Source organism: Ptychodera flava, chromosome 12, assembly GCF_041260155.1.
Source record: "Ptychodera flava strain L36383 chromosome 12, AS_Pfla_20210202, whole genome shotgun sequence".
Lineage (NCBI taxonomy): Eukaryota > Metazoa > Hemichordata > Enteropneusta > Ptychoderidae > Ptychodera > Ptychodera flava.
The window spans coordinates 16,770,580-16,787,601 of record NC_091939.1 but is presented as its reverse complement, the minus strand read 5'-3'; the positions used below and the strand labels follow the sequence as shown (position 1 = coordinate 16,787,601).

At 37.7% G+C, this 17,022-nt stretch overlaps 1 protein-coding gene across 1 annotated transcript; it reads left to right on the top strand.

The window, feature by feature from the left end:
- Window positions 1-31: 31 nt before the first annotated feature.
- LOC139145179 (eukaryotic translation initiation factor 3 subunit C-like) lies at window positions 32-16,754 on the top strand. Its single transcript, XM_070716167.1, has 20 exons — window positions 32-132; window positions 655-824; window positions 1,088-1,277; window positions 2,742-2,858; window positions 3,129-3,180; window positions 3,659-3,774; window positions 4,275-4,393; window positions 7,006-7,147; window positions 7,535-7,797; window positions 8,171-8,267; window positions 8,763-8,881; window positions 9,829-9,952; window positions 10,469-10,646; window positions 11,493-11,686; window positions 12,188-12,467; window positions 13,385-13,628; window positions 13,993-14,058; window positions 14,508-14,595; window positions 15,226-15,415; window positions 15,807-16,754. The coding sequence occupies exons 2-20, from the start codon at window positions 655-657 to the stop codon at window positions 15,854-15,856; spliced, it is 2,799 nt and encodes a 932-aa protein (XP_070572268.1). The 5' UTR covers window positions 32-132; the 3' UTR covers window positions 15,857-16,754.
- The last annotated feature ends 268 nt before the right edge of the window (window positions 16,755-17,022 follow it).

Here is a 17,022-nt window from a genome sequence, read left to right as displayed (position 1 = left end):
ATGATTTAAATGTAAAATTTCCTCTTCTGACGAGACTGTGACGTAGAACGCAACTTGCGAAAGTTACCGCGAAGGTCTGTGACCGCTCAGGAGATTGCGACATTTAACGGGAGTTAACACCCAGATATAAACGTAAGTAAATGTTCGAGTTATCTCTTAGCATTTTGTTCGTAAGCTAGATTTTTCATTTGGTGTCTTTGCTTTCGCAGAAGACGGTGAACTGGAAATTTTTCTTCCAAGCGGCACCACGTGTGATCAACTTATCATCAAGTGAACATGGCGGCCACCGAATGCCTCGATTGACATATCGAATCCATTGATCAGCAAGGAAGCCCAATTCCGTTGCATGTTTCACTCCTTCATTCAACATGGAGTATTTAGTAGTCCCTCTATACTACCAGTTTTTTTCTGTCATGCATTGTCACGAGCTGAGGACGTGCATTAAATTGCAAAATGTGATAGTCTGATGTGAATCGGCTCACGATTTTTTAACCCATTTACACCTACGTGACAAGCAAGATGTTGTTCATAGGCTGTGTCCCATATGTTGCGAATTTTGATTTTTTTTTATTGTCCCTCATATACCGGAGATAAGTCTGAGATGATGAACAATCTTTCTGTCTAATCGAACAAAACTAAACCTTCTTCCAACAGATGTCGCGTTTCTTTGCCGCGTCAAGCTCTGAGAGCTCCTCGGATGAGAGTGAAGGAGAGGAACAGCAGGTACAGGCCAAGCCAGCCGCTCCCGCGGCTCGCATGTTTATGTTCAGCGACGATGATGAAGATTCGGCGAAGAGAGTTGTAAGAAGTGCGAAGGATAAAAGGTAACATAATCCTTGACACTGCATTAAAATCTATATAGATGTACATGTACATGTTTTGATGACCTGCATAGACACACGCTACCCAGCCATAGATAGCTGCATTTCCACAGTTAGGCCGTGACGAATGATGATGCAATGAGGCTGCAATATTCACGACTATATGATCAAAAATTTATTCTTCATACTGAAGTGATGCATGCCTTATTAGTGTAACACATTTGGTAAATCACATTCATCATTGATTGATATATATTTCTGCATAGATTTGATGAGATCCAAGGGGTGATAAAACAAATCAAGAATCATAAGAAAATCAGGGATATTTCTAAAGTATTGACTGGCTTTGAAGACCTCGGGAAGGCCTTTGCGAAGGCGAAGAATATTGTTGAGAAAGAAGGCACACCAAGGTGGTACATAAAGTGTCTGGTTGAACTGGAAGAATTTGTAAATGAGGTAAGGACACTCACTTGCCTTTACCAGTATGCAAGTGTGAGGGTAGAAATGATAGAGAGGCTGATGCTAGTAAAATGTCCAACACTCCAAACACTACGGAGAATCAGGAGCTAAAATGTGCACCTTTATTTCAGTTTCAATATATCCAAAGAAACTTAACACACAATGTCATGCAGAAGACAGATAAAACTTTCCAGAACTCATACCACTCTGAAAATGTTGCAGATGCACCTTGAAAGTGTATGCTGAACATTTCTGCAAGATGTCAAATATTTGGTACTGTCAGAGGAATGGTGGAGTGGGGGTCTATAACATTGACTATTTGGTGCATGCAAATAGTTACTTTGAAGAATAACATGAAGCAGACTTTCTAGGAAAATCTGACATGTGCCAAAGCCTAAAATACACCAACAGTGCGTTTTCCAGCGCCCTTGCTTGTGCACATCCCCTGTTTGAGTAAAATCCCTCTTGAAATAGACACAAACAAGGGTCATCGCCTCTTCAACCAGATCTTGAGATATTGATATACACAGAGTATTGATAGTGGCATTTGGCACCATGATTGCCACCAATGATGTAACAATTATTATGATTTAATCAGCTCTCTGCTTAGTCACAGTAAAGTGACAAAACTAGCATCAAATCTGCAGGAAGATGAACGAATGAATGATTTTTGTAAGTTACTGAAAAAAGAAAAGAGCAAGAAACTGTAAGATTCTTTTAATTTGCTGTTTGATCCACACAAGAGCGTAAGTTTTCCAACACCTTGAAAACTTAAATTTGCTGAACTCAACTTAGCATAATTTATTATGGTCCCCCTTCTACCAAAACTAAGTATTCATCCACCCCCTTGAAAAAAGAAATTTCAAGCAGAGGAGGACATTTTAGAGGAGGACATTTCCCCCATGTCAGAGAAAGGCAAAGAAAACACTGTAAGAATATTGAAGTCAACACATGGGTTTATTTCTTATTGTTAATGTCATTCCCTAAGAATCAGACCGCAACACTTTATCATAACAATGTTTCCCCATAAAGCTTGTTTGTAATGACGTCACAATTTTATCATCAATATGCAAAGATACATATTTGTTTTAAATTCTGACAAGACCTCCACAAATTACCCTCACAGGAAATTAATGAGGGTAGTGGTACTTTGTTACCACCAGTACTCTGATTCAAAGTCTAAAAATCACATGTTAATGGATCTGACCTCACATTGAAGTAATAAAAACCAGGCACTAAAATTTGTCCGGAGATCTATAGGCAGTAGCATATAGCACCATTATGACCTACCATTGTGATCAGCACTGTATGTGCTTCTTGATGAAGTGGTCACATGAGTGTTACATCATTGTACCTTTCTCATGCCTTTCAACTTTGCCATGCCCAGAGACAGTTACAGTGTAAAGCAAAATCTACCCATTGTATTATGTAGTGATTTATATATCGTTTTACTTTTTGCAGTGCTGGGAAGACAAGAAAAAGTTTAATAAGATCAATGCCAAGTCCCTTGCTACACTTCGACAAAAGCTTAGGAAGTACTGCAGAGACTATGAAAAAGACATAGCTGCTTACAAAGAGGTAAGGTGCTGCCCTTTGACCATGCTAAAGGATGCATAAATGAAAAGGGTTGATCATATGTGAGTTTGTTTTATTTCAACAATTCAAGATTTCTTATTGAATTTTAGAAAGTTATTGTGAAAGTTAAGTTCAATGTCTCTGATAACTTTTTTCACTGCTCTCTATAGAGAAAACTATGTAATGGTTACTCTTTATTTTTGGGTATGAAGCAAATGTTTTTGGCTTTATGTCTTTTGCCACTCAACCTTTTCTTGTTACTCTGCATTTCAGAACCCAGATGTTTCGGGAGCAGAGGTTGATGGTGCCGGTAGTGACATGGATGGTAGGTTTATTTTCGTGCAGTGTATTGTACTCCTCATTTGCCAACTTGGAAATTAGTCAGTTGTCAGAACATGGTACACCCTACCTTTTCATGAGGTTTTATATAAGAAAATATTCTGCTGATGGGCTTCCATGCTTTTCAACTGTGATAGAAAGTGACTACATTAGTTTCTGTGAAATCACCAAGCAGCAGTTTTTAGCTCATATTTGGTTTTATATATAAATACCAAAAAGAGCTTATATGATGAGTCTAAGTGGCGTCTATGTTTTTTACCAAGAAATCTGGTGAAAATGTTTTTCTTCAGCCAAGGAATTCGGTCACATGTATCATGCCAGGAAGTTTGATATACTTATGAACAACTAAATGATCAAAATCAACAATAGAACACTTTGGATGCTGTTCTGATAAAAAAAATCAGTGTGTTTTTGACCAAGCCGTTACACCAGTTTTGTACACCAGTAATCTGTAATATTCACAGATGAACAAGATTCAGATGATTCAGATGGGGGAACAACAGCTGCTGACTTCCTCAAGAAGCCTGCTCCAGCAGCTCCTGTAGCAGAAGTCAAGAGCCAGTTCTTGAAAGACACTGCTGTAAGTGAATTGAAATCAGTTAAAGATGTCGAAGTTTAACACCATTCTCCGATGCACTTACTGTCAATGGCATATTGTTGAAGTTATTTCAGAAGTAACGGTACATTTTATGCCTTAATTGTAATGTACCTAAGTGTTTTAGTTTGGGACAAATGAAAACAAAAAACAAAAAATATACCAATTGTCCGTCTAGTATACTTGTAAACGTTCTGGCCATTTGTAACTGTACCACCATTTCTATGGTGTCCATGTAATTCCATTTCATGCTTTCATTACCAAACTCTGATAAATTTGTATTGTTTTCAGTTTGGGATGGTTGACAGTGTGAAATCCATTATTATTTATTCCCGTACTCGGCTTGAAGGCGGGAAAGGAAGTGTAACAGAGTTGATGATATTAACTCCAATAAGTAGTTTTACATACCGTGTATACAAGTGATGGCATTCTACTCATGTATGTGTGTATGACAACTTTGATGTGGTCCATTCATATATATACAGGGCAGTGCTGACAGTGATAGTGAGGATTCACAGTGGGACTATGATTCTGATGAAGAAAGTTCCAGCTCTGATGATGAAGGAACAGGGGGACAGAGTTTAGCCGTTCACTTTTTGAAAAAGTAAGTTTACGCCGAAGTGTCCAAAACTGTCATGATGACACCCTGAAGCGTTATGACTTGCAAATTTTGAAAGCATTTCAAAAGCTGGTGGGTAAAGCTCATGTTCAAGCAAAGTAGAATAACTCAAAAGGAAAACACGACCGATTCCCTGTTCAGGTAGCAACTCACACCGTGTCTCAGTCAAGTTTGTGGACATGGGTGAATCGTGTTAGAATTATGACACCATTCCTGTTGTACTCTTCACAGATATATCAAGGAAACCCTATAATATGACTGTAGTACCTCAGCACGATTTGCTGATTCGATTTCTTCAGGGATTCACCATTACATTTTGAATGGGTGTGGTCAGGATGCTAACATGCTATTGTTTTTGTACTGTGTTCCAAAATTTAGAAAGTCACTTTTTAGCTCCGCTGTCAGCGACGCGGAGCTTATCAAATAGGTTGATTTTCCGTCGTCGTCCGTCGTCGTCCGTCGTCCGTCGTCCGTCGTCGTCGTCGTCGTCCGTCAACAATTGCCTTCTCCTCTGAAACCGCAAGTCCAATTGCTTTGAAATTTTATATGCGGTTCACTTTGGGTGACCTCACTTAAGTTTGTTCAAATCGTGGTGAAATTTGCATATTTGTATTTTGGGGCATTTTTTGGTGTTTTTGGTAAAAAAATCTTCTTTTCTCAAACCGCTTGTCCGATTGCTTTGAAATTTAATATGCAGTTTACTTATGGTGACTTCAGTCAGATTTCTTCAAATCGTGGTGAAATTTGCATATTTGTATTTTTAAGGCAATTTTTGTCATTTTTGGTAAAAAAATCTTTAAAAATCTTCTTCTTCAAAACTACCGGTCAGATAGCTTTGAAATTTGGTACATATGTCCCTAGGGATGATCTATTTAAGATTTGTTCAAATTGTGAAGAAATATGCAAATTTGCATTTTTAAGGCAATTTTTGCCATTTTTGGTCAAAAATGTATTTCTCAAAAGTACTGGTCTGATAGTTTTGAAATTTGGTATACAGGTTTCTATAGATGCACTTAGTAATATATATTGAATTTCTGATGAAATCTGTAATTTTGTATTTTTGGGCAATTTTTGCCATTTTTGGTCAAAAAATGTGTATTGCCAAAACTACTCATCTGATAGCTTTGAAATTTGGTATAGAGGTTCCTACACATGAACTAAATGATATGTATTGAAATTATGATGAAATCTGCAATTTTGTATTTTTGGGGCAATTTTTGCCATTTTTGGTCAAAAAATGTGTATTTCCATCTGATAGCTTTGCAATTTAGTATACAGGTTCCTACAGATCACCTTAATGATATTTGTAGAAATTATGATGAAATCTGCGATTTTGTAATTTTGGGGCAATTTTTGCTATTTTTGGTCAAAAACGTGTTTCTCAAAAAGTACTGGTCTGATAGCTTTGAAATTTGGTATACAGGTTCCTACAGATGAGCTAAGTAATATATATTTAATTTCTCCTGAAATCTGTAATTTTGTATTTTTGGGGCAATTTTTGCAATTTTAGGTCAAAAAATGTGTATTTCAACAACTGCTCATCTGATAGCTTTGAAATTTGGTATACAGGTTTCCATAGATGAACTACATGATATTTATTGAAATAATGATGAAATCTGCAATTTTGAATTTTGAGGCAATTTTTCCCATTTTGGTCAAAATATGTGTTTCTCAAAAAGTACTGGTCTAACAGCTTTGAAATTTGGTATACAGGTTTCTATAGATGAACTCAATTTGATCTTTTGAAATTATGATGAAATCTGCAATTTTTATTTTGGGGGGGCAATTGTTGCCATTTTTGGTCAGAAAATTTTATTCTCAAACACTACTCATCAGATAGCTTGGTTGACATGTTCCTAGGGATGATCCGATGTGATATATTCAAAGTATGATGAAATCTTCAATTGTGTATTTTTGCAGCTTATTTTAGCCACTTTTTTCTGGCCACTGCATTGAGCTATCAAAGATTTCCTCCTTCTTCATCAACATGTGTCAAAAATAGTTATTCTCTACATAAACACAGCGGAGCTATATCGGCCGCTAGGTCACTTTTTTCAGATTGTGCACTTCATGCATTCCACTACTTTTGTATAGGCAACCCTTAAAAGTACACGGTCACCTGTTCCAATTTTGCCACAGTTACCATGGAAAGAGAAAATCTAACCAATCACAGATTTTAAGCGGGTGGCTGCTTTTTAAAAACAGCACCCTCACATGAGCATTTTGAATACCAAGAAACCATATATGGGCATATTTAGATTACAGGTGACTGTATACCTCTAATGTGTATTGTAGTTCCATAATCAACATAACTTCTAAATGTTTAACATGCAACTTTTGCGTTGCTGATTGTTTGTTTGTTATTGAATAACCCTACCCAAGATCAAACGATCCATCCCTAAAAGCTCCAAGATCAAACTGTTTATTGTGGGAAATGAAACTTCTAAAAGAGCTTTGGACCTGGCAGTGGAAAGTGGTGGATGCGAGAATTATATTTTGCTTATGATATTGTGTTTCTGTACCCATATAAGTGAAGCTGATATAAAATTTTCAGAAAATGCTAATGTGCAGCACATGAAACACTTTTGTAAACACAGGACTGGAGACGACAAAAAGGAAAAAGAGAGGAGAGAGAGAAAGAAGAAAGCCAAGGCAGTGAAGAAAGCCAAAGAGCAGGAAGAAGAGGAAGAGGAGGCAGGCTGGGAGGAAGTGAAAGGTGGCATTAGAACCAAGGAAAAGGTAAAATGTTATTGTTATGCAAATTAGTCACTGTGCTATCACACATTCCTGGGGAGAACACTGACAATCTACCAATTGGCAATGGCCTTCCAAACCACTGCACATTTGCCCAAACCACAATGATGTGTTTCAGTTTGCTAGTAGAAATTGTGCAGAAGTTCAGATTTTGATGTCTTGCTGTTTATCAGTGAAATGAAGGCTTTGTGTTTCTTTAAATAATGCACTGTGAAAGGAGATGAATCTGCCTTGTTGTACAAAACAACAGCTTAATCTTCACAGCATTAAAAATGTAAAAAATAGTGATAGTATTGATTGAAACAATTCAACTGCTTGGAAATTGAGCATCAATATCTGTTTCCTGATCGGTTGATTGCCTTCTCTTAACAGAAACCAAAAGCTATGTTTGATAAAGATGTGGAGATCACCCACACCCTCGTCATCAGAAAAATGAACGAAATCCAGGCTGCAAGGGGTAAAAGAGCGACAGACCGAACAGAGCAGATTTCTCTGTTAAAGGAACTGAGACAAATAGCAGCCACAAACAACCTGGGACCTGGTGTCGACATCAAGATTGCCTTTGCTCTCATTTCGTCTGTCTATGACTCCAATCCAAACATTGCAACCAACATGAAACCAGAAATGTGGGAACTGTAAGTTCAGTCTCTAAATTCCTCTCTACAAAAATGCCGTCATTGTTATCATGTATAAGCCATTCCAACATGAAACCTCCATTGAAACCTTGTTGGACATTTCTTGTTTGAACACATTTACCAAGTAATAACTAAACAGGTCTTATCATTCGTAGAAATAAATGTCAGGTAGATAAAAATAGGTAAACCATTTTCTTCTAGAACGTGGTCTGTCTTTACATCCTTGACTCAGTGTAAGAAATATTGTACTTTAATGCCAGTGAACCTTTGCCACCAATATTTATGCATTACAGTCTATTTGAATAGCGCCCTCTATTGTAAATATGGTACAATACACCACGATTGTAAATTTTTCTTGTCCTTTTCTCTTCAGATGTTTGGAGCATATCTCAGACACATTAGACTTGTTGATATTAAATCCAAATATACAGGTCGGAGAAAACATTGCTGAAGAGAGTGAGAACTTTGAGGTATGGTATAACTGTGTACAGTTGAAGTTTGAGGGAAAGTTTCATTCCCAGTGCTTACCAATAAGGATAGCTTTAACAAGTGTGTTCGGAAGTGCAAGGTTTTGTCTACACAGAAGTAATTTTTTATGTCGAAAGATTAAAGCTATCTTTGCATGTGAATTTTGCACTTTCTGTGAAAACTGCCAAATATAGTAGTCCCAGGACAGGGTTTGGTTGTCTACAAACAGGGGACTACCGGTATTTTCAAATCCTGGCTAGTGTTTTGCAATAGTGGAAAAGAACTTGACAGTATACACAGATTCAGAGTTATCCATAAGGATTGTTTCAATTTTCAAATCCATGGATAATAACTCATCTATGTTGAGTTAGACATAACACGCTCTAAGCCAGTATTGACATGACAAAATTTTTTGACAAAACGAGAAGATGAGGGAGATTATATCAAAATTTTTCGATGAGTTTACAAGTGACAATCTTGTTATGTATTTGTTCCAGAACACTAATGTCCCGTACAGGATCCGTGGCTGTATCCTGACAAAGGTAGAGAGAATGGAGGAGGAATACTACAAAATGTTGCAGAACTGTGATGCTCATTCATATGAATATGTTGAGAGGTAGCTTTATATATTGCAGTCTCTGTTCACTGAAAAGCTCACAGTGACTTTGGACAGTTCATGTACAGGGATGTGTATAATGTTTGTATGGAAAATCTGCACTTTTTCTTCCTGTCTGTATGATCAACCATCCTGATTATTGATGATTTGTCTGGCTCATTTTTGTGTAGTTTTTCTGTTGCCCTCAAAATGTTGCACTGAAAGCATATAAGCTCTTTAAGGTAGTGTATGTCTCAAAAGTGAAAGGCTATAACTTCTGCTCAAACTTTCCTCGATGAAACTTTCAACCATTCACTTTCCAAATCAAGAATAAAAATCAGGGGTCACCGCGTAAAGTTTAGTGTAGAGAAATAAAATACTTTACACTTTACTGATATTTGAAATTCAAAATGGCTGCCATCCCTGTGTTAACTCTATGGGAAAAAATGAAATTTCTGACTACAACACAACTACGACAATGAAAATTGTTTTTACTCCAAGAGCTTTAAATGAGCCCCGACGAGAGGTAGATCAGAAAAGTATTGGAAAAATCTTAGACTGAATATCTGTCACTATGGATCATTCTACCTTAAGACTTGTTTTATATTCCAACGTGTGACTGTTTATGATTGATGCAACCATTTGCCAACAAGTGGTTATATTAACGTTTTGTACTCGACTGTGAAGATTTTGCACACTCTTTAAGTTCTGTGGTTAATTACAGCCTTGAAATTTTCACACTTGTCACTGAAAAAACCTGTTCCATACTCAAGCTTATGACTGAACCCATTTGATATCATCAAAAAATCAACAAATGTTCCAGTGTATGTTTTTGTCCTCGTCTATCAAGAGAGTTTACAAAGTGACTGTTTCAGTTATTTCATAAATGGTCATGAAATGTTCTTGTGTCACCAGCAAAACTATATCACATATTTCTGAATCTTCATAACGTTTTTCTATGTGTGTAGGCTTAAAGATGAACCCAAGGTGCTTGATATAGTAGTTCGACTTCAAAACTATCTAGAAGAGAGAGGCACGTCATCTGAAGTTTGTCGTATATATCTCAGAAACATAGAACACATCTATTACAAGGTAGGTTTTGGGTATATATTGGGCGATTTCAGATGAAATTCACAATGCCCTCTACTATCTTCGATGAACATAGACAACATTTTCTGAAACAGAAAATTGTTAGCATAGTATTGATGACTTCATTGTTGAAAGTTCCAATGTAAAGAAAGTTGTGTACAGATGCTTGAATGTGAAAGAGAGAGCACACACAAAACACACCTCGAAATATTGGCATAGGTAACTATGGCAATTTTCATTTTACTCTAAAACTACCTGGGGTATTTAAAACACTGATTTTTTAATGATCTTCATAAGATACACCTTCTTACAAGTAGAGTTTAATCAAAGTGGAGGTATCAATAAGTTTATAAATTTCAGTCATAATATTTATGCTAAAATGGTGCTAAGTTTTGAAAGCTGACAGACAGAGCCCCAGGTGTCCCATAACATGCATGGCATGTGGAAATTAACCAGAATCCTCAATAACTCAATAGAGCATGCAGACGCCATTCAAACCTTGCCTTATGTCTTGTTCAGTATGATTACAAGCACTTAGAGAAGATGAGAAAGAACAGAGAGAAGGAGAATGGAGAAGGCACAGAAACACAGATTAACGGAACTGATGAGTCTACGGAAGACAAAAAAGATGGTGAGGATGAGACAAAAGATAACAAAGAAGAGGAGGAAAAGAAAGACCAAGAAGATGAAAAAGCTGGTATGTCTGTGTTTCTGTGTATTTTTCATGTTTTCTGTCATGAACGAGGGAATGTCACGATGCAAAGTCCAAATGATTGTGTAAAATGAAGTTTATTGCCAAAACAACAATGAAGTTCATTGCCAAAACAACAGTGAAGTTCATTGCCAAAACACTCACCACACATGTGCAATTAATCCCAATGTTACTTCATGGCGGCATGTTTTGAATATATCGGTGTTCAGAGAAGAGTCTATGTATTTCCCAAGGTGTTGGACCAGTCTTTGTCATTTAAATTTAACAAACTGTCAGCAAAAGTAACGATGAGAAGTCCTCATCTGTTCTACATAAAACTAAACTGGTGTTTTAGAGTTTAAAGGAAATCAAAGTGTCTTCTACCATTACCTGCTTGCAAATTTTACTATCCACTAGCAAACTACAATGTGATTCTGTAGGCAACAATGTAGTCCGAAGTTCATACCTACGCCTTCTATATTGACATATAAGTTCTTCCAACATCATGTATACACAAATAGCAAATCAGTCAAGATTCTTGTAGCACTAAAAAAATGAGTGCTTCACTTATTTGCTATCATAACTATTCCTCCATCGTTATCCCGTGTAATTTCCTTCAGAATGAACTGCAAACTTATCCAGACACACATGAGCATTTCTAATGTAACGATAAGGGTAGACGTTAAATTCTGTGACTTGTCAAATGAGATGTAACACTTGTGCTGTGTGAAGTGTATGAGGTCTTTTCATCTGGCAATATAAAAAATATGAATAACTTGCATGATGATCGTATCCGCAAATTGCTTTTTGGTAGAGATACTACTTTCCTTCCTCTCTTTCATTCCTCCACAGAGGATAGCTGTGCCCTGATGGACAGAATGTGTAACTTTATTTATTCCAAGGATTCGACTGACAGGATCCGAACTCGTGCTATCCTCTGTCACATTTACCATCATGCATTGCATGACCGTTGGTACGAAGCCAGGGATCTCATGTTGATGTCGCATCTTCAGGACACCATCCAGCATGCTGATGTCCCAACACAGGTAGGTGTCAGTTTTTCTGCTGACCACTCTGGTGAACGAAAAATATATTCAACAAGACCTGTACTGAGTACTAATATCGGTGAAAAAAGTCAAATCGATTACATCATGCTCCTGTGCAGTTTACAAATCCTGTTTCTTGTCAGCAGTGCAGCTGACCCAGTATCTGCGGCTCATCTTAAGATGTAATATCATTTGTTACTGGGATTTACGGACCTGTTGAAACAAAAAATTCAAAGATTGTTCTAGGGTCAGGGATATGGAGTTCATAACTAGAGACCCCGGGAAAACCCTTTTAGTTCGTATTCTAAAGTTTGACTCCACTAATCGTCACCTTGGCCTCATTTTTGCATTTAATTCAAAGACCACATCCTGACTGAGATGGTATCACATCTTTAAAATTGAAACAGTTCCCTGTATGAAGCTGCAGCTGCTATCTGTGTATGGTTTGTTTTAGAATTCACCCCACCTTACTCATAATATTTGCCAATTTGTCATCCGTAGATATGCTACAACCGGAGTATGGTACAGCTGGGACTGTGTGCCTTCAGGCAAGGCAACATCAGAGACGCCCACAATGCATTGCTGGACATACAGAGCGGAGGCAGAGCCAAGGAGTTGCTTGCACAGGGTCTTCTGATGAGGTCCATGGCGGACAGAAACGCGGAGCAAGAGAAGATTGAAAAAAGGCGGCAAATGCCTTTCCACATGCACATCAATCTGGAATTGTTAGAATGTGTGTACTTAGTGTCAGCCATGTTGTTGGAGATTCCATACATGGCAGGTAAGACTTGTCATGTCAATGAAAATGCATTTGTCTGCCGATTCCCAAATACCAAACGTTACTTCTGTGTTGTTTACATCCCTTGTTGAACAACCACAGCTGACCCTGTCATCTTTTATCACGCAATTGTATCTTGATAATCTGAATTCCAAAAGATGATACTCATTTTCAAGAAAACAATTTTGTTTACAACAACTTCAAAAATACTGCCTCCTATCTTGGTTTCAGGACATCATGTGAGCATATTTGAGTTTATGGTTCAATAGCACCATATTAGCATAGCCTGTATCATTGATGAAAATGAACTACTAAAACAATGCTGTGTATTTTTTGTCAGGATGCCAATGTCAGTATTTGTAAAGAATCTCTAAATCTACATGCTTTTAGTAATGTGCCTCTTTTAACCCTTTTCATCATTATGGTTTAGCCCAAACCCATTGTTATCAATGGTGGTTGCGGACCGTTCAACAGGGAATTGGGGTGAACAGGTTAACCCTTTTCCTGCCAGACAGTAATAACTGTATCACTTCCCCATCAGCCAAGTCAGTAAAAAGCGGTATTGAGCCAAAACATGATGTATTTTCACCCACTTGGCTTGGTATGTTATAGCATCTTTTGTCCAAAAAAAATCAACTTTACAGTATTATGTTTTCAACAGCCTTCAAATGTACAGTATTATGTTAAAATACATCGTATGGAATACGTTGTGTTTCATTAATTTTAACCATCTTGACCTGGTGGTGAAATATGGACTTGGCAGGAAAAGGGTTAAACAATATGAATTGGTTGCTATCAGAACGAAAAAACTGGGAATCTGCCCAGCTTAATCCTGACAGTAAGATTACTTAAGTTTCTCATTTCGATCAGATAAATGTTGAAACACTGTTCCATATTGTTTTTCTGATGGTCTGTCACAGCACATGAATTTGACACACGTCGGCGTATGATCAGCAAGAGCTTCCACCACCAGTTGAGGCTGAGTGAACGACAGGCCCTGCTTGGACCACCGGAGAGTATGCGAGAGCACGTAGTGGCCGCGTCGAAAGCCATGAAGAATGGAGACTGGAAAGGTTGCCGGGATTTTCTCATCAACGAGAAAATGAACGCCAAGGTCTGGAATCTTTTCCCAGAGAAAGAAAGAGTAAAAAAACTCATCGTAAGGTACGTTGTGTAAATAGTTTTATCTTCTAACTTTATCAGGCTATATCCGGAAAAAATAATGCGATCAGAATATTGCCTGTGGGAGAAATAGCAGTAGTAGACAATTATTTGGCAGAAATTTCATCAGTTTGTTGATGAAAATGAAAGTTAACATCAAGTTTATAAACTGAATTACCGGTATGTCTTGTTGGGCAGGTTTACATAAAATATAGTCATTCGTTTTGTACAATTTTAGTCATGGCCAGGGCATTGATTTTGACGTCTCAACTTTTTCTGTTGTTGAAAGAAATCTTGTTCACTGCACATACTGATCCCTTTGATTCAAAAGGAATAACTCCCTCACTGTTCTTTCTTGCATTTTCAGGAAAATTCAAGAGGAGAGTCTTCGGACGTACCTGTTTACATACGGCAGTGTGTATGAATCACTTAGGTGAGAATTTACCTGTTTACACATAGCAGTGTGTAGAAATCATTAACGTAGGAATGGACATAATAATTTGGCATATGCAAAGGATGTTACGGGCTAGTCTCATTTTGGGATTGCCTTTAATGATAAATAATAGAAATCTAGCCCTCACAGTGGAACTGGTGTGTTGCAAAGCGTGATATCCCTAGCCATCTGTGTTGCCAAAACCTCTGTTGTTAATGTGGCATTGATATAATGGTACTTTTACCAAAACTAGGAACAAGTACGGTGGAGGGCTTGTGATTTATATATGTGTCTGTTCATGATTGTCATGGCATAGAAAGAATATCAGATTGTCATGGTAACAAAGGATATTAGATATAATATTTAGCTGCTAACACCCTGACCAACCATTAGTTGTGCAAAATCATCTTAAACTTTTTCAGTAAGTTGATTATCTCTTCTCCTTTCAGTTTGGTGACATTAGCAGATATGTTTGATCTTGAAGAGCCTGTTGTACATAGTATCATCAGTAAAATGATTATTAATGAAGAGCTAATGGTAAGGACATAATCTTGTGACAGTTAATGAATATCTGATCAATATGTAGTCACTATCTAGCCTTCACACACTTCCTACAAGTCACCCCATTTCATTTTATATCTAATGAAACACATCAACGTATTTGTCAAACAAAGCATCGGACACTCTGTTAAGTTACACAGAGATGCATAGTTTAATCTCTGTCACATGTTGACTTTGTAGGTCAACTATGACACTTGTGTAAGTGAAGTTTCTACTCACCAGTGCTATAATATTCAAAAAGCTAACACATCAAAGTTCTTTGCACATGGACTGTTTAATTCGATGTATCATCCACTCGGCTCCTGTCCTGACTCCAAACATAGACGTAAATACCACAATTACATTTTGTATGTTGTCTTGAACTTCAATTTGTAACATGTATGGAGAAGTCTGAGAGTGAAAGTGCTGCTCATCCAGTTTCAACTCGGCCAGAAAAACGTTTTTTATGGAAAGTACGTCTGCAAGTTTTGCCCTTGAAAACAGTAAACCAAGCATTCTCCGCTAGGTGACTGGATACTGTACATTGTGAGTTTAAACCTGATTGAAACCATCATATCTTGTAATGCAGTATAGTGATACAGTGATGTATATTGTCCATTTCTGCAGGCGTCTTGGGATCAGCCCAGTCACTGTGTAGTGATGCACCGCTGTGAACCCACCCGTCTACAGACCCTGTCACTGCAGCTATCTGAGAAAGTCCAGCAACTGGTGGAGAATAATGAACGCTTGATGGAAATGAAGCAGGGTTCATTTCATCGCCAAACACAGGCCCACCAGGGTCAACAACAGTCTTTTGGTAAGTTTGTGGCAAAACATTGAAGCTGCAGGGTATCAAAAATGTTTATCAATGATTTTCTCATGACTTCCTAGAAATCACACACAAACTGAAGATGTGAAATAGGCTTCATGAGTACAAATTTCAAGGCAAGGGCCATTGATATAGCACTGTAGACACCACTATTACATGCAGCAGCAAGAAACATAGTACAATGAATGCTAAGAAACTGGGGGGTTTTCTGTGGCAGTAGTTAATGCTGGCTCATGATACTGTATTTTGTGACAAATGGAATACAGTCAATGCAGTTAAGGATTTTCACATTAGTTTTGAGTATATTATATTTAAATTAATGAACCCAGAAGTTTATGAACAACAGGTATTTCATTATTATCAATGTTGTCCTCCACAGGTCGCCGTCAACAAGGTAGACAGAGATATTACGACAAGAAATACGAGTAGTCGGCAACGTCATCAAAGAAAGACCCCTGACAGTTGATTTACTTCGGAATATCCTAACGGTGCATTCACAATGTTTCAAGCAGATGAATCTGGTCTTTTCCTCACCCTAGTAAAATACCCACGGTACCCTCAGACAGCAAACTCAATGAATCAGTCGTCCCAACAGAGTTGTGCCCCAAGACAGTCGTTTTGCAAGTGCTATCACGTTGAGTCACAGAAGAAAGTCATCTTCCATTCAAAACAGCCAGCAATTTCTTGTTGCATGGAATGTTCTATGCAAGACATCACAGCTGATTTTAAAAACTGCTTTGCATATATGCAAACTAGCAGAGAGTGCTCCAAGTGCAAGCCTTTGCTTTTCTGTCCAATGGGGGCCATCAGTGTTCTCTGTGTCTATATTACGGTTTTTACCATCAGTTTTGCTTGTTGGTCAACACCAGTGGTCAATATATGCCCACTACTACACTAGATTTGCAGAACAACATTGCAAACACTGATGGCCCCCATGAAAAATGGAAGCTTCCAATGTGCAAAGTATCATTACACTGTATTCTACGCACTGTCATTTGAGCTCGTAGTTGCTACCCTGAGTGCGATGAGAATTTCAACATTGTTGGATGAAGAAAATTATTGATATTGTCTACCAATTTAAAGCGATAATTACACGACCTCAAAATGTTTGCAGTTTACAAAGGAAAGCAAAATTTGTCCTTTTTTTGTTAATTTTCAAGTTGGTTTTTGTAACACTGGGTTGTCATGATAATACCACTGAATGTACTTCTGTGAATGGCCAGTTTATACAAAAGATGGAGGTGACATTATGTAGCATATTTTGAATTGAAATGGAATATAACATTGGAAATGCATTTAGAATAAACCATAGGATAAACAATTACAATGCTGTGTCTTTTGTTTTATTAGTCCCCACGTACATCGTCCAGGGGGACTTAAAGGTTTGGTCATGTCCGTGAGTGAATGCGTCCGTCTGTCCCTGTGTGCATCTGTCCGTCTGTTCATGCAGATATCTCAACGATGCCTGCAGTGATTTCATTCAAACTTAGTACAAGGATTTTATTCAAAGTTGGTACAAGGACATTGACGTATGTCATACATATGCACGTGGATTTATTTCACGATACGATTCAATATGGCGGCCATTTTGTTAT

Coding starts and splice junctions, on each gene's coding strand:
- LOC139145179 (XM_070716167.1), top strand. CDS start 655: ATGTCGCGTTTCTTTGCCGCGTCAAGCTCTGAGAGCTCCTCGGATGAG. Junction 1,278..2,741: donor TGGAAGAATTTGTAAATGAG/GTAAGGACACTC, acceptor TACTTTTTGCAG/TGCTGGGAAGACAAGAAAAA. Junction 15,416..15,806: donor GGGTCAACAACAGTCTTTTG/GTAAGTTTGTGG, acceptor TGTCCTCCACAG/GTCGCCGTCAACAAGGTAGA.